Source organism: Xenopus laevis, chromosome 7L, assembly GCF_017654675.1.
Source record: "Xenopus laevis strain J_2021 chromosome 7L, Xenopus_laevis_v10.1, whole genome shotgun sequence".
Taxonomy (NCBI): Eukaryota; Metazoa; Chordata; class Amphibia; order Anura; family Pipidae; genus Xenopus; species Xenopus laevis.
In genome coordinates this window covers 130985221-130999685 of record NC_054383.1, presented here as the reverse complement: position 1 = coordinate 130999685, position 14465 = coordinate 130985221, and the positions used below count along the sequence as shown (strand labels likewise).

The 14465-nt window shown below is 39.4% G+C and overlaps 1 protein-coding gene across 1 annotated transcript; it reads left to right on the top strand.

The window, feature by feature from the left end:
* Window positions 1–273: 273 nt before the first annotated feature.
* Window positions 274–9833, top strand: LOC108697068 (phospholipase A2 inhibitor subunit gamma B). Its single transcript, XM_018226735.2, has 5 exons — window positions 274–481; window positions 4233–4349; window positions 7405–7554; window positions 8244–8381; window positions 9428–9833. Exons 1-5 carry the CDS (start codon window positions 430–432, stop codon window positions 9625–9627), a joined length of 657 nt encoding a protein of 218 aa, XP_018082224.1. The 5' UTR covers window positions 274–429; the 3' UTR covers window positions 9628–9833.
* The last annotated feature ends 4632 nt before the right edge of the window (window positions 9834–14465 follow it).

The window sequence follows — 14465 nt, the reverse complement described above, 5'->3', positions numbered from 1 at the left end:
CCGAATAATAGATCTCATACCTGTACCAGAACCCGACTTTCCTCCAGCCAGGAGTCAGCTGGCTTTACTCCATTATTTTAAAAGTCGGAACTGCCAGTGCAGAGCATAGTTCATAGACAGGCTCTGCTGTCCATTTGCAAATAACTCAAACTATTGAACTAGTTTATTTTTCATTGTGAAATGCTTGGGTTAAGTTGTCAGGACAACGTTTTCAGAACTGGGCACCTATTTCCCTAAAATAATGAAACGCTTTTTGTTGTTTGTTTGAGGTTTCTCTGTGCCAGGTTGGAATCATATTACACTCGGTCTTTCGACTGTTCCCCCTCCCTTCTCAAGATCAAGGGGATAAATAGAAGTTCCCAGACTTGGGTTAATCCATAATCTCATATCACAGTCATTACTGAACGGATCCCAAGAGACTCGCTGGAAATGAGCAACACCCTGGCAGCTCTCTGCACCCTCTTAGCCTTGGTGGCGACGGGTAAGAAAAATCTATAGATTCATCTAATTTTATAGATTGTATGGGCTTCCTAAATATAACAACTAGTTTTCCATGCAATAATCATGAGCTAAGAATTATCAATAAAGATTAGCCTGGCCCCCTATAAGCACACGGTTCCTCTTTGGGCTCTTTTCTCTATGGCACAGAGAGAGCTGAGTGGCAGCATCCTGGAGTTTGCAGAGAAACAGAACACGGGAGAGACAAAGCAGTGCTGTGTATGTTGTGCTTAATATTTGCCTAATTATGACTCTTTGTTTTTTAACTTATGGGGGGGGGGGGGGTCCTGACCACCAATGCTTTTTTATAAAACATTTATGGGGCCCATGGTGCCAATAGTTTTTTTTTTAACTTATAGGGGGGGGCCCTGACCACAGATGCTTTTTTAAAAAACATTTATGGGGCCCCTGGTGCCAATAGTTTTTTTTTTAACTTATAGGGGGGGCCTGACCACAATGCTTTTTTAAAAAACATTTATGGGGCCCCTGGTGCCAATAGTTTTTTTTATTTAACTTATAGGGGGGGGCCTGACCACCAATGCTTTTTAAAAAAACATTTATGGGGCCCCTGGTGCCAATAGTTTTTTTTATTTAACTTATAGGGGGGGCCTGACCACCAATGCTTTTTTTTAAAAACCATTTATGGGGCCCCTGGTGCCAATAGTATTTTTTTTAATTTATAGGAGGGGTCCTGACCACCAATGCTTTTTTAGAAAACATTAATGGGGCCCCTGGTGCCAATAGTATTTTTTTAACTTATGGGGGGGCCCTGACCACTTATGTTTTTTAAAAAACTTTTATGTGGGACCCCTGACGCCAATTTTTTTGTTTTTTAAATTATAAGGGGGCCCTGACCGCCAATGGCTTTTTATGACTTGTGAGTGGGGGGTTTACCAGTTTAAGCGGTTGTGTCTTTGTGGACATTTTACTGTGGTGTGGGCGGGATCTGCGGTGGGTGGGGACTGGGGGGCCCAGAAAATTTTGCTGTACGGGGCCCTGTGATTTCTGATGGCGGCCCTGAGAGGAAGCATAGGGGGTAGCAGGGCAGCCATCAGGGGGGAGAGTTGTAGGGGGCCCGAGGGTAAGGGGGGCGGGCCACACCACACTTACTTGTTTAGCCTGGCCCCCCATGTATGTGAGAGCTGCTGACTTCGGGAAGGCATGGACATTTAAAAGGCCCTGGCCACCAATTTTCTTATAATGTGGGGGGGCCCTGGCCACCAATTTCGGCCACCAATTTTTTTTCTCATGTGGGGTCCTAGCCACCAATATTTTTTAATGGGGGGCCCTGGCCACAAATGTTTTTTTATGGCGGGCCCTAACCACCAATATCTTTTTATTTTTTATTAACATGTGGGAACCCTAGCCACCAATATTTTTTTTTGTTTTTTTTTAATGTGTGGTGGGGGGCAGACCTGTGGGTTGAGGAGGGCGGACCTGTAGGTGGGGCTTGCGGTGGGCACAGCCCAGGGGGCCTAGGAAATTTTGTCGTATGGGGCCCTGTGATTTCTGATGGCGGTCCTGGTTACATATATAATTAATGTCTAACCTAGAGCCCCAGTGAGTGTCGGTTCTGCCCTACATTGAGGTGCACTGAAGGTCTCAAGCTTAGCCATCAAGCCGAGAAAACTGAGAAAGAAAGAATCCCCCTTGACAAAGGCAATAGTGCCGAAACGGGTATTCTCATTACTGGCAAGTGTTTCCGTCTTTTATGGTGGTCTCTTTTTGCCTTGAAACATATGACTATATTTATATATATATCTGTTAATACTGTTGTATTTAAATTGCTCTGATACGTATTTGATGTATATTTCATTGTTAAAATATCTAAAGAAATATATACCACCTATTGTCTGCATATTTTCTTGAGTCTTGAGTATTGGGTTACTAATTGTGGGGGTACCCTTGGGTTATTTGCACCTCATATATATGCTGTTACAAAGAATCTTTTTTAACTTTTTTTTAAAGTTTTTCTTGCTGCTGTGTTTGGAGTGCCCTCTATTGAAGAAATTTCCCTCTATTGATCTGTATTTTTAAAAAAGAATTTCCCCATGTATTGTTACTAGGTTAATATAGCTCCATAATACAAAAAAAAAGAGTATTAGTATTTAGTCACCAAACATGGTGCTGCTGCAAAAGGGGCTTTCATCAGGGGCAACAAGAGAAATCACAGGCCATGTGTGGTGACCAATTATTAGTTACTACTACTGTAGTAGTATTACTATTACTACTACTACTAATAGTAATTACTACTATTTTTGGATTATGGCATCTTGTGTATCAATATTTTTAGCTTAGGGAAACACCTGCTACATTGAGCACCCTACAGATTGCTGGTGGACTTTCCCAGATATTACCCGAGCAATAACAGGTCCCCAATTACTGTACAATACAAATGTTTATTTCACTGCAGGTTGTTTTTGATGTAGCTCTAGAAGGACCAGCACCCTGTGTGAGCTCATAGCCTGCCCAGTACCTCAAAACTATGTCTGCCTAAGTATTACCATGTATTAAACTCAATTTGCAATTAACTGCTTCCCATTGCCTGTACATGCTGATACCATAACACTACACCAGGCATTCTCCTGTACTAAGCACAGTTGAGCAGGAACAGCCTGTAAGTTTGTACAAGTCATCAACTTAAGGTGCTTGAGCACTGCTCTTTTCTAGTGAATTCACACAATTCGCCGCCAGCGAATAAATTCGCGAAACGCCTGCGAAAATTCGCGGCAAAAATTCGCCGGCGTCAAATTTTTTTCCCCGAAAAAAACGAGATGCCGGCGCCGTTTCGTGAAATTTTCGCCGTTTCGGGAGAAATTCGCAAATTTTTCGGCGAAGCGAAACGGCGCAAATTCGCCCATCACTACTCTTTTCCTTTGGATCAACTTCCAGTTAAAGGGGTGGTTCACCGTTAAATTAACTTTTAGTAAATTATAGAAAGGCTAATTCTAAGCAACCTTTCAATTGGACCTTCATTTTTTCTTTTTTAATTATTTGTCTTCTTCCAGCTTTCAAATGGGGTCACTGACCCCATCTATAAAACAAATGCTCTATAAGGCTAGGGTAATTTGGATCCTAGCAACCAACAATCCTAGCAAACAACCAATTGGGAAACTGATGAGCTGCTGAAAAAAAAATCTAAATTACTAAAAACCACAAATATTAAACAATAAAAACGAATTGCAAATTTTCTCAGAATATCGCTCTTTATATCATACAAGGGGCAGATTTACTAAGCTCGAGTGAATTTTCGAATTTAAAAAAGTTCGAATTTCAAAGTAATTTTTTGGGTACTTCGACCATCGAATAGGCTACTACGACCTTCGAATTCGATTTGAAAGATTCGAAGTAAAAATCGTTCGACCATTCGATAGTATGGCTCTTTAAAAAAAACTTTGACTTCATATTTTGCCAAATTACAGCTACCGGAGTGCAATGTTAGCCTATGGGGACCTTCCACAGCACTTTTCTACGCTTTTTTTGATCGATTAGAAATCCTTCGATCGATCGCTAAATATCGTTTGAATCGTTCGATTCGAACGATTTAATCGTTCGATTTCTATTCGATCGAATACGCTAAAAATCCTTTGACTTCGATATTCGAAGTCCAAGGATTTCAATTCGAGGGTCAAATTTCGAAGTTTTTTTAACTTCGAAATTCGACCCTTAGTAAATCTGCCCCTATATGTTCATTTAAAGATGAACAAACCCTTTAACAAAATCTCTTCTTTTAGGTTATTCTCTGACTTGCACAGAATGTCTGTCAAAGGACGGAACAACCTGCTCTGGACCCAGTGTGACCTGTCCGTCAAATGAAGTCTGTGCATCACTGGCAACAAGAGTTTCCATAAGTAGGTGCATTTACATGTATATATTATTCATTATATTAGACACAACAGCAAAATGTATAAAATAACCATCAGCAGGATGAAGCCTTTTAGTGGACGCTGATTTATACACTTGCATTAAGTGCCAGTCATTTATGGAAATTTGGTGCTCTCTCTTTTTTTTTTTAGGGGAATTTTCTAGGAAGTTTCTGTTTCTGGGCCATGTAGAGACACCGAACAAAAATGAGTGCATTTAAATCAATTACTGAATCCATTACTAGATAGAGATGACAGCACACACACTCTTGCCAGACTAAAAATGTTTGTGGTGGATTAATGCGCTTTTCCGATGGCTAACAAAAGTATATTGAGTATACACCCTGTGTGCCATAGCCCTAAGAGGGATAATAATGTGGGAATGCCCAACCTTCATCAACTGGAAGTCATTTTTGGAAGTTTGGTGCATTTTTTTTGATTTTTTCTTTTTTTAGGGGCGTTTTCTAGAAAGTTTTTGTGCCATGTAGAGACAGCAAACAAAAAATGAGTGCATATAGATTTGAAACACTGCCTGATTTATGTAGGGATGCACTATTAGGGATTTGGCTGAATCCTGCGTGAATTACGAACCGAATCCAAACTCTAATTTGCATATGCATATGCAAATTAGGGTTGGGAAAGGAAAACGCTCAATTTTTTTACTTGTTTTTTTGATGAAAAATCCATTCCTGTCCCTAATTTACATATGCAAATCAGGATTCAGATTTGGTTCGGCCAGGCACATGGATTCGGGCGATTCCGAATCCTGCTGAAAAAGGCCGGATTCCGAACTGAATCCTGGATTTGGTGCATCCCTATTTTTATGTTTGGTAAAAGCCCACAACAGTAAGTTGACCCTAGAAAACAATACATTATTGGAAAGCAAACTATATACAACTATCAAACTGCAACGCATTTGTTGTTAAATTTCTAAAAATGTCTCCACTTTACAGCATCTTTTTCTCTCCACGTCCTTAGATGCAAGTATAAAACAGTATAATTGTGAATGCCAAAGGGCTTCTGAACTATTTGATGCCACATATGCACAACTTTATCAATTTATCACAACACACAGAACTCTTTTCTTATAGTGATGAAGGCAGTTCGCTGAGACTTTTAGCTGGCACAAATACACTGAAATTATGTATAGGATAAACAATTCAAGGCTGATATTTATAGCATCCTCAGGTTAACATATACATTGTTTTGGTGACAGCTGGGATGAACAACATGAACCTGTTTGCAAGCTCCTGTGCACCGAAACAAGAATGTGATGTATTTTTGGAAGTTTGGTGCATTTTTTTTGATTTTTTAGGGCATTTATGGCATTTTTTAGGGCATTTAGGGCATTTTCTAGAAAGTCTTTGTGCCATGTAGAGACAGCAAACAAAAAATGAGTGCATATAGATTTGAAACACTGCCTGATTTATGTAGGGATGCACTATTAGGGATTTGGCTGAATCCTGCGTGAAAGATTTGGCCGAATAACGAACCGAGTCCAAACTTTAAATTGCATATGCATATGCAAATTAGGGTTGGGAAAGGAAAAAGCTGAATTTTTTTTACTTCCTTGTTTTTTTGATGAAAAATCCATTCCTGTCCCTAATTTACATTTGCAAATTAGGATTCAGATTTGGTTCGGCCAGACACAAGGATTCGGGCGAATCCGAATCCTGCTGAAAAAGGCCGAATTCCGAACTGAATCCTGGATTTGGTGCACCCCTATTTTTATGTTTGGTAAAAGCCCACAACAGTAAGTTGACCCTAGAAAACAATACATTATTGGAAAGCAAACTATACACAACTATCAAACTGCAACGCATTTGTTGTTAAATTTCTAAAAATGTCTCCACTTTAGAGCATCTTTTTCTCCTCACGTCCTTAGGTGCAAGTATAAAACAGTATAAATGTGAATGCCAAAGGGCTTCTGAACGATTTGATGCCACATATGCACAACTTTATCAATTTATCACAACACACAGAACTCTTTTCTTATAGTGATGGAGGCAGTTCGCTGAGACTTTTAGCTGGCACAAATACACTGAAATTATGTATAGGATAAACAATTCAAGGCTGATATTTATAGCATCCTCAGGTTAACAAATACATTGTTTTGGTGACAGCTGGGATGAACAACATGAACCTGTTTGCAAGCTCCTGTGCACCGAAACAAGAATGTGATGTATTTTTGGAAGTTTGGTGCATTTTTTTTTTTTTTAGGGCATTTATGGCATTTTTTAGGGCATTTAGGGCATTTTCTAGAAAGTCTTTGTGCCATGTAGAGACAGCAAACAAAAAATGAGTGCATATAGATTTGAAACACTGCCTGATTTATGTAGGGATGCACTATTAGGGATGCACTATTAGGGATTTGGCTGAATCCTGCGTGAAAGATTTGACTGAATAACGAACCGAATCCAAACTTTAAATTGCATATGCATATGCAAATTAGGGTTGGGAAAGGAAAAAGCTGAATTTTTTTACTAGTTTTTTTGATGAAAAATCCATTCCTGTCCCTAATTTACATATGCAAATTAGAATTCAGATTTGGTTTGGCCAGACACATGGATTCGGGCGATTCCGAATCCTGCTGAAAAAGGTCGAATTCCGAACTGAATCCTGGATTTGGTGCATCCCTATTTTTATGTTTGTTGTAAAAGCCCACAACAGTAAGTTGACCCTGGAAAACAATACATTATTGGAAAGCAAACTATATACAAGTCTACCTGCAAAGCATTTGTTGTTAAATTTCTAAAAATGTCTCCACTTTACAGCATCTTTTTCTCCCCACGTCCTTAGGTGCAAGTATGAAACATTATAATTGTGAATGCCAAACGGCTTCTGAACGATTTGATGCCACATATGCACAACTTTATTAATTTATCACAACACACAGAACGATTTTCTTATAGTGATGGAGGCAGTTCGCTGAGACTTTTAGCTGGCACAAATACACTGAAATTATGTATAGGATAAACAATTCAAGGCTGATATTTATAGCATCCTCAGGTTAACAAATACATTGTTTTGGTTGTGGTGACAGCTGGGATGAACAACATGAACCTGTTTGCAAGCTCCTGTGCCCCAAAACAAGAATGTGATGTATCTGGCAGTATAAGTATCACATCTACCAAGATGGAATTTGCATCATCCTGCTGCTCCACGGACAAGTGCACTCCAGCTAAACCAAAATGTAAGTGCCCTTACTAATAAAATCCCTTTTTTTATGTAGCGTTGAGGAACATTCCTGTATGTGCGAAGGCAACTGGCTTTCTTAATCTCTCAGCTATGTTCAGGGTACAAATAGAAATGTGGTGGCCCTAAATTAAATTGTATTGTAGATGGTGAAGAAGACCTAAATACATTACGAGAAATGGAAATTCATGACTCTTTCCAGCCTAAAAATATTTGTGGTGGATTAATGAGCTTTTCCCATGGCTGAAACAATTATATAGAGTATACGCCCTGTGTGCCATAGCCCTAAGAGGGAAAATAATGTGGGAATGTTCAACCATCATCAATTCAGATTTAACTGCTTGTATATCTTGTCATAATCCCCTACCCTATATAAGAGGTATGGCATAGCAGTCCGGTGCTCTGGGGTATCAAATTCGGGCAGGGTCAGACTTGGGCATACAAAGCCCACTAGGGCTGCTACCTTAGGGGGCCCACACCCCCTCTTGGGCCCCTGCCTCTGCCCTCTCACCCCCTGCCAGCCCCTCCCCCAGAGTGATGGCGGAGGGCAGGTGAGTATAGGGTCTGGGTCAGTGGAGCACATGAATGCGGGGCCCACACGGTTTTTCCCATTTGAATGAAAGCATTGCTGGATATAATAAGGAATATTTATACTGAAATAATTACTTTATTCCTACTTTATTTCAGTACCAGATGTGACTAAACCCAATGGGGTAGTTTGTCCAGCGTGTCTATCAGTGAATTCTAATCCGTGTAAGGCTGGGGAAAGAATGGAGTGCGCTGGGAATGAGAAAATGTGCTATCTGGAAACAACAACATTGCCAGGTACAACAGTATAATTTATTCCTCTTATTAGCTCCTTGCAATGTAGGGTTACTGTCTGTCCAGCAACTGCACAATATGGCTTTGGAAGGTTCTGTCTGAACATTGAAATACTGTCAGGTTTTCAAAAGTCTGAATGCAAAAAACAGATACAATGCCCTTCCTTAAGCTTGAAATTGGACTTTGTTGGTTAAACTTATGGTCGTAAATGACCCCTTATGTGTTCTCCAAACTGAGTACAAAGGGTTGCAGACATTTCACCAGAGCTTTATGGCCAACTTACATATCATTCAGACTGGGCCAATCGTACTATATTTCTGCACTTACTCTTCTGTTGGACTAAAAAAGTGTATCTATCTCTATCCGATCATCTCTCACCTGGTTCCTTCTTCCATGACCTCACTAAGATGATGGCTTCTTTAGAACAAAGGGCCCTTTACCGTAGGCCTTCAAGTATGTTCACTCTCAGCTTCAGAGTCCAATGAGGAAGTTCTATGGGTTCTTTCCCCTTTTATAGGGAACAATACACCTGGGCTACCTAGAATGCCACCCTACCATAGGGCATAGGTTCCCTTTATGGTACTGACTGCAAGGTAGGGGAGATTAACTATAACACATCTCCTACACTAGACTACACTGAGATGGGGTTTTAGAGGATTTTTCGTGCCCTGGCCAAGAACATCTTTCCCCACTTAGGATTGACTAAGCAATGTCCTGCTGCTACGGGACTGTACTGTCACCAGATCTTACAAAGGTTATGGCATTTCTGTATCCCAACCCCTTTCTGGGGGCTCCCCCCCACTCTACAACTACCTATAGGATTCCCATACATGGCCACCTTTAGTAGTTGCTGCATCTATTGGTGGATTTGAAAATCGTGTAACATTAATATATTTCATCTACTTATATGAATGTATTGTGTACTATTGGGAAACAATGAGGAACTAAGATATTATACGGCTCCAGAAGAAAGCCATGTCCTACTGAAGCACTCAGATATTATTCATCCATGTTCCTTCGATAATAAGTGGTATATTTACTCTCTGCAGATAATTCCGGCCCTGTGTCGCTCCATGGATGTGCATCTAAAAGTGTCTGTGATCTTGTCAGCATGAGCCAAACATCCATCTTTAAAGCCCTGAATATCAGTTCAAGCATTCAATGCACCAATGGAGCCTTTGACCATCATCATGGCTTCCTTCTCCCAGCAATCATTGTCTCTGCACTATTTGCATTCATGTTTTTGTAGGAATTTAATAAGTACAACACTGCTTTATCTTGTCTGTAGATAGGGTCCTAAAAAAGTCATTATTATTAGACTATCGCTTGGAAAGTAATCTAATGTATTTCCATATTTATTATTGGCACACTATGGGGCAGATTTATCAAATTTGAATTTCTAATTCAAATTTCTAATCTTGAAATTCGAATTTTTGAGTTTATTTAAGTGAAATTCGACTAGGAAATAGTAAACATTCAATAAAATTTTTTCCAAAAAAATTTCATTTGAATTTTGAAATGTATTATGTACTGTCCCTTTAAGAATTCAAATTTGACTATTTACCACCTTAAACCTGCCGAATTGCTGTTTTAGCCTATAGGGGACGTCCTGGGATCAATTTTGATTGGTTTGCAGCCTTCCTGAAAATCAAGTTTTTTTCGGAGAAAAAACTTGAATCGAATTCGACTCTAATTCGATTAGAGTTTGTGGTTTGATCCCATTCACCTAAGTTTGAAAAAATTAATTTTTTTGAAAAATTTCAATTGGTCATTTTTAATTTAAATTTTGAGTTCATGGGAGAAACTCCCATTGGAGTTCATGGGAGAAACTCCCATGAACTCTAAATTCGACCCTTGATAAATCTGCCCCCAATCTGTCCAAATGCCAAAAACTCAAAAATTTTAGTTTTTTTTAACTATAAGATACAAATTTTAAGTGAAAAGGTCGAGGTCCTGTAGAAGTTAATGGCAAAGGTCCCATTTCAAATTTGAACATATCATGGTCTGCACTGAGTTTCGGCCAAAATCTGAAAAAATCAGGGGTTTTGAGTGATTTCATGAAAAATCAGCATAAAACCTGAAAAATTTTAGTTTTTTTGCAAAAACCCTGGATTTTTCGAGTTTTTTTCCCAAACCGATTTTATCGATTTATTTTCAATGATAAATAAGGTCATGATAAAAAATCATCAAAAAATCGGATTTTGATGAACAACCCCCTATAATATTAGTCTGCTTTTAGGGAGGGGTAATTAACCGTGTTTAGCCTTGAGTGAATATTTTGATACCAATTAGATTTTAATTAATTTATTTATTCATGTTTGGGTCTGTGGTTTGTGTGCATCATAAATGAAAAGCACAATTTGTGCCTACTTTGATAAATGATTCTTTTATATCAAGATAAAACAAATTGCCACAATGTTGTGTTGTGTTTTTATTACACCATGATTCATGATATAGAACTAGTAACACGGCTACATTGTCTCTTAGAGCAGCATAATGGTGATGCCACACATCAGATTTTGTAGCTGCAACTTTTTCTGGGTCATTGGCACAGATACATCTATATTGCCATTAGATGGAAGAAGGAATTACCTGCATGTGCGCTGTCAGAGCATCCTTTTTACCAAACAAGGTCCTATTTGGGGATTTTTAATTGTCAAATGTATGTGTTTGATTCATCCATAGGTGGGGGTTCAAAGCCAGAAAATGTCTCGTCAATGGGGGTACAGGAGTAAAGAAAAGAGAAAAAGAACCTCTTTTGTGTTTCACTCTTTCATTCAAGCCCATAATAATAATAATAATAATTAGTAACTCAGTGGAAAAGGCAATGGGTCAGTATTGCCTTAAACACGATTAATTTATTAGATGACATTAAAAATCACTCAAATCATTACTAATATGATAGATGTAATGTACTTCTAAGGCTCATGTAATATCATTTCATTATTCGCAATTCATATCATTAAAGGGCATGTAAAGGCAAAAAAAAATAAAACCCCATTTTTACTTTCTGTTATGAAAAAGAAATCTCCAATATACTTCAATTAAAAAATGTCTACAGTTTTTATAAGAAACCTGACTATATGCAGTGAAATTCTCCCTTCATTTACTGCTGTGGATAGGAATTGTCAGATGGTCCCTAACTGCTCTGCAGGGAAACAATCATACTTATGAACAGCAGGGGGAGCCCCCGCCTTACTTCCCAGCCATGTAGAACTCAAGCAGCTTTGTTTGTTTCCCTGTAGAGCAGTTGGCGACTGTGTAGAGATTTGTATTGGATTTTATTTTTGCCTTTACATCCCCTTTACTGTTTCCAACTCCAGCTGCAGGGACAAAGATCATGGAGCCAGATTTAAACAGATAAACTTGGATTCTATTTGGAGGATTATTTTGCTGCAGCCACTGGTTCTGCAGAGTTGGAGAAAGTTTGTATTAAACAATACAAAAACTATAAAATTCACATTAGATTACATGACAACACAGGACCCAGTGCAGTCTGTATATTCTGATTATTAATCAGTCTTGCTGTATCGGCTTCTGGCAGATATTATTTGACTTGTGCTGTTTTGATAATTTATGACGATCCCTAAGCAGCCCAGATCACACTGAGCATGTGCACAGTCTTGGTCTTGCAAAGATGTTTAAGAAAGTTACAAGATGGTGACCCCCTGTGGCCAACTTTCAAAGCATAAATCAATTGTTTTATTAGACTTGTGGTGCAGTAAGTTCATGTTTATGTTTAGTATACAAAATACAGCATTTCAAGACTTATGCTATTTTAGACTTTACTTTCCCTTTAAAAATCCATAGGTGGTGTCACGATTACAGTACTTCCGGATACACGTGAATTTCACTAATTCAGTCTCTCACACACCTTGCACACAGGTTAGACTAGCACAACAGCACCCCAAACACCAACCAACACCCACAAAACTTGTTGCCACCACTCTCATATATCACACTGGCAATGAGAGAAACCAGGTACTCCAGTAGAGAAAGGGTTAATTATTTGAAACACACACACTTCTTAACAGGACTCAAATGGTTAAATAACACACAACCTGCAGAGGGCTAAGGCTCACACTTTTGGGCTAGGGTTGTAGAGCATCAAGGACGAAAAATATGACATTTTATGTTTCATATTATAAAAGGTATATCAGTGCATATGTACAAAAGATGTTACAAAAAAATTGATTAAAATAAACAGTCACAAACAGTTGTAAAATAAAAGGGGAAAAACATAGAAACCTATACTTTTACCCATAAATATAGACTTCCTGGTCCTGGAGGCAAGGGGAAACAAACAAGATGAATTTCCAATTGAAATTGGTCCTTCAAAGTAAATTTCGGGGGCATCAGGTAACTGGACACTACCCCCTTCCTCGAAGGGGGCGTAGCCTAGCAGGAGAGAGCTCGAGTTTTTTATGACCTCTTGTCAGTTGGAAATTGTTTAAAAAATGCACAGCAACCTTTCAGGCCTTAATGTGGCCTTTTATCAAGCTTACTTAAAGGAAAACTAAACCCTAAAAATGAATATTCCCAAAAATGCCATGTTTTATAAAGGCTAAAGTTTGAGCTTGTCAATAGCAGCTATGATCCAGGACTTCAAACTTGTCACAGGGGGTCACCATCTTGGAAAGTGTCTGTGACACTCACATGCTCAGTGGGCTCTGATTGGCTGTTGAGAAGCTAAGCTTAGGGCTTGTCACTAATTATCCAGCAGAAAATGAGCTTCCCTGGCTGTAATATAAGCTGATGCTACAGGTTTGCTGATTATTAAATTCTGATGCAATTGCACTGGTTTCTGTGCTGCCATGTAGTAATTATGTGTATTAATTACTAATCAGCCTTATATTGTGACATTTCTATTCTATGTGTACTGTATATTGTGAGTGGGTCCCTAAGCTCAGTAAGTGACAGCAGCACAGAGCATGTGCAGTGAATCAGCAGAAAAGAAGATGGGGAGCTACTGGGGCATCTTTGGATGCAAGTGTATGTGATATTTATGGCATATGGGATTCACAATAAGCAGCTTTATTTGAAGTACATAGAGGCCCAAACAGCCCCCCACAAGGCCTGGGCACTAAATATGTATCTATTGACACAGGGCATTGTGGGAACCCTGAAAAGGTGGCAGTTGCTCCAGGATTTCTCTGTGTCAGTAGAAACAACTGTACATTAGGCAGTCAGTAACATTGAGTACATCAATATTGAAGTGCAAGGGGGGCATGTTGAAGCAGATACCGTTTGTGATTGCAGAGAATGTTGTGTTGCCCACAAAGACGTTCATCTGATTGTCCTTTTCTAGCAGCCGAGGAATTAATCCAATGTGATGTGTCTCTGCAGTTTGCAGAAAGAACAAGTCTCTGTTCTGGACTTATAACTGGGGCTCATCCATTTCTGGTCTACAAAGATAGCAGCAAAAGTTTCAGGCTTGAGTCTAGTCTTTAAAAGGAAGATTAAGGGCACCAGACACTTCACTTCTGCAATTACTGTGACCAAAAGCAGAGGTTTCCTACTGACCCCTGCAGTCCAGCCTGAAATCCATAGACTAAGGGCAAAGACACACGCTCAGATTCGGGGAGATTTAGTCGCCCAACGATTTATTGCATCTACGGGTGACTAATCTCCCGAACTGCCTTCCTGACGGCTAGAATGTAAATCGCCGGCGGGATGGCACTAGGAGCTTTGTTTTCCGAAGTCGCCCGAAGTTTCCTCGTGAGGCAACTCTGGGCGACTTCGGAAAACGAATCACGCCGGCGATTTACATTCTAGCCATCGGGAAGGCAGTTCGGGGAGATTAGTCACCCGTAGAGGTGTAGCACCGCACTATCCGGGACAACCCAACTGCTCTATTAGATAATAGACATGGATATGAGGAGTGAGGAAAATTACATCCAATTTTTGATACCGGCCCTATGTTGTGGAAACCCTTCTGGGAACAAACCAAAGGTGTATGGGATCCATTATCCGGAAACTCATTATCTAGGAAGCTCCGAATTACGGAATGGTCATCTCTCATGGACTCAATTTCATCCAAATAATGAAAATTTTAAAAAATGATTTCCTTTTTCTGTGTAATAATAA

Excerpts from the sequence above, each read along its gene's own strand:
- LOC108697068 (XM_018226735.2), top strand. The coding sequence starts at position 430 with ATGAGCAACACCCTGGCAGCTCTCTGCACCCTCTTAGCCTTGGTGGCG. Across the intron at positions 482-4,232 it reads CTTAGCCTTGGTGGCGACGG|GTTATTCTCTGACTTGCACA; the intron begins GTAAGAAAAATC and ends CTCTTCTTTTAG. Across the intron at positions 8,382-9,427 it reads GGAAACAACAACATTGCCAG|ATAATTCCGGCCCTGTGTCG; the intron begins GTACAACAGTAT and ends TACTCTCTGCAG.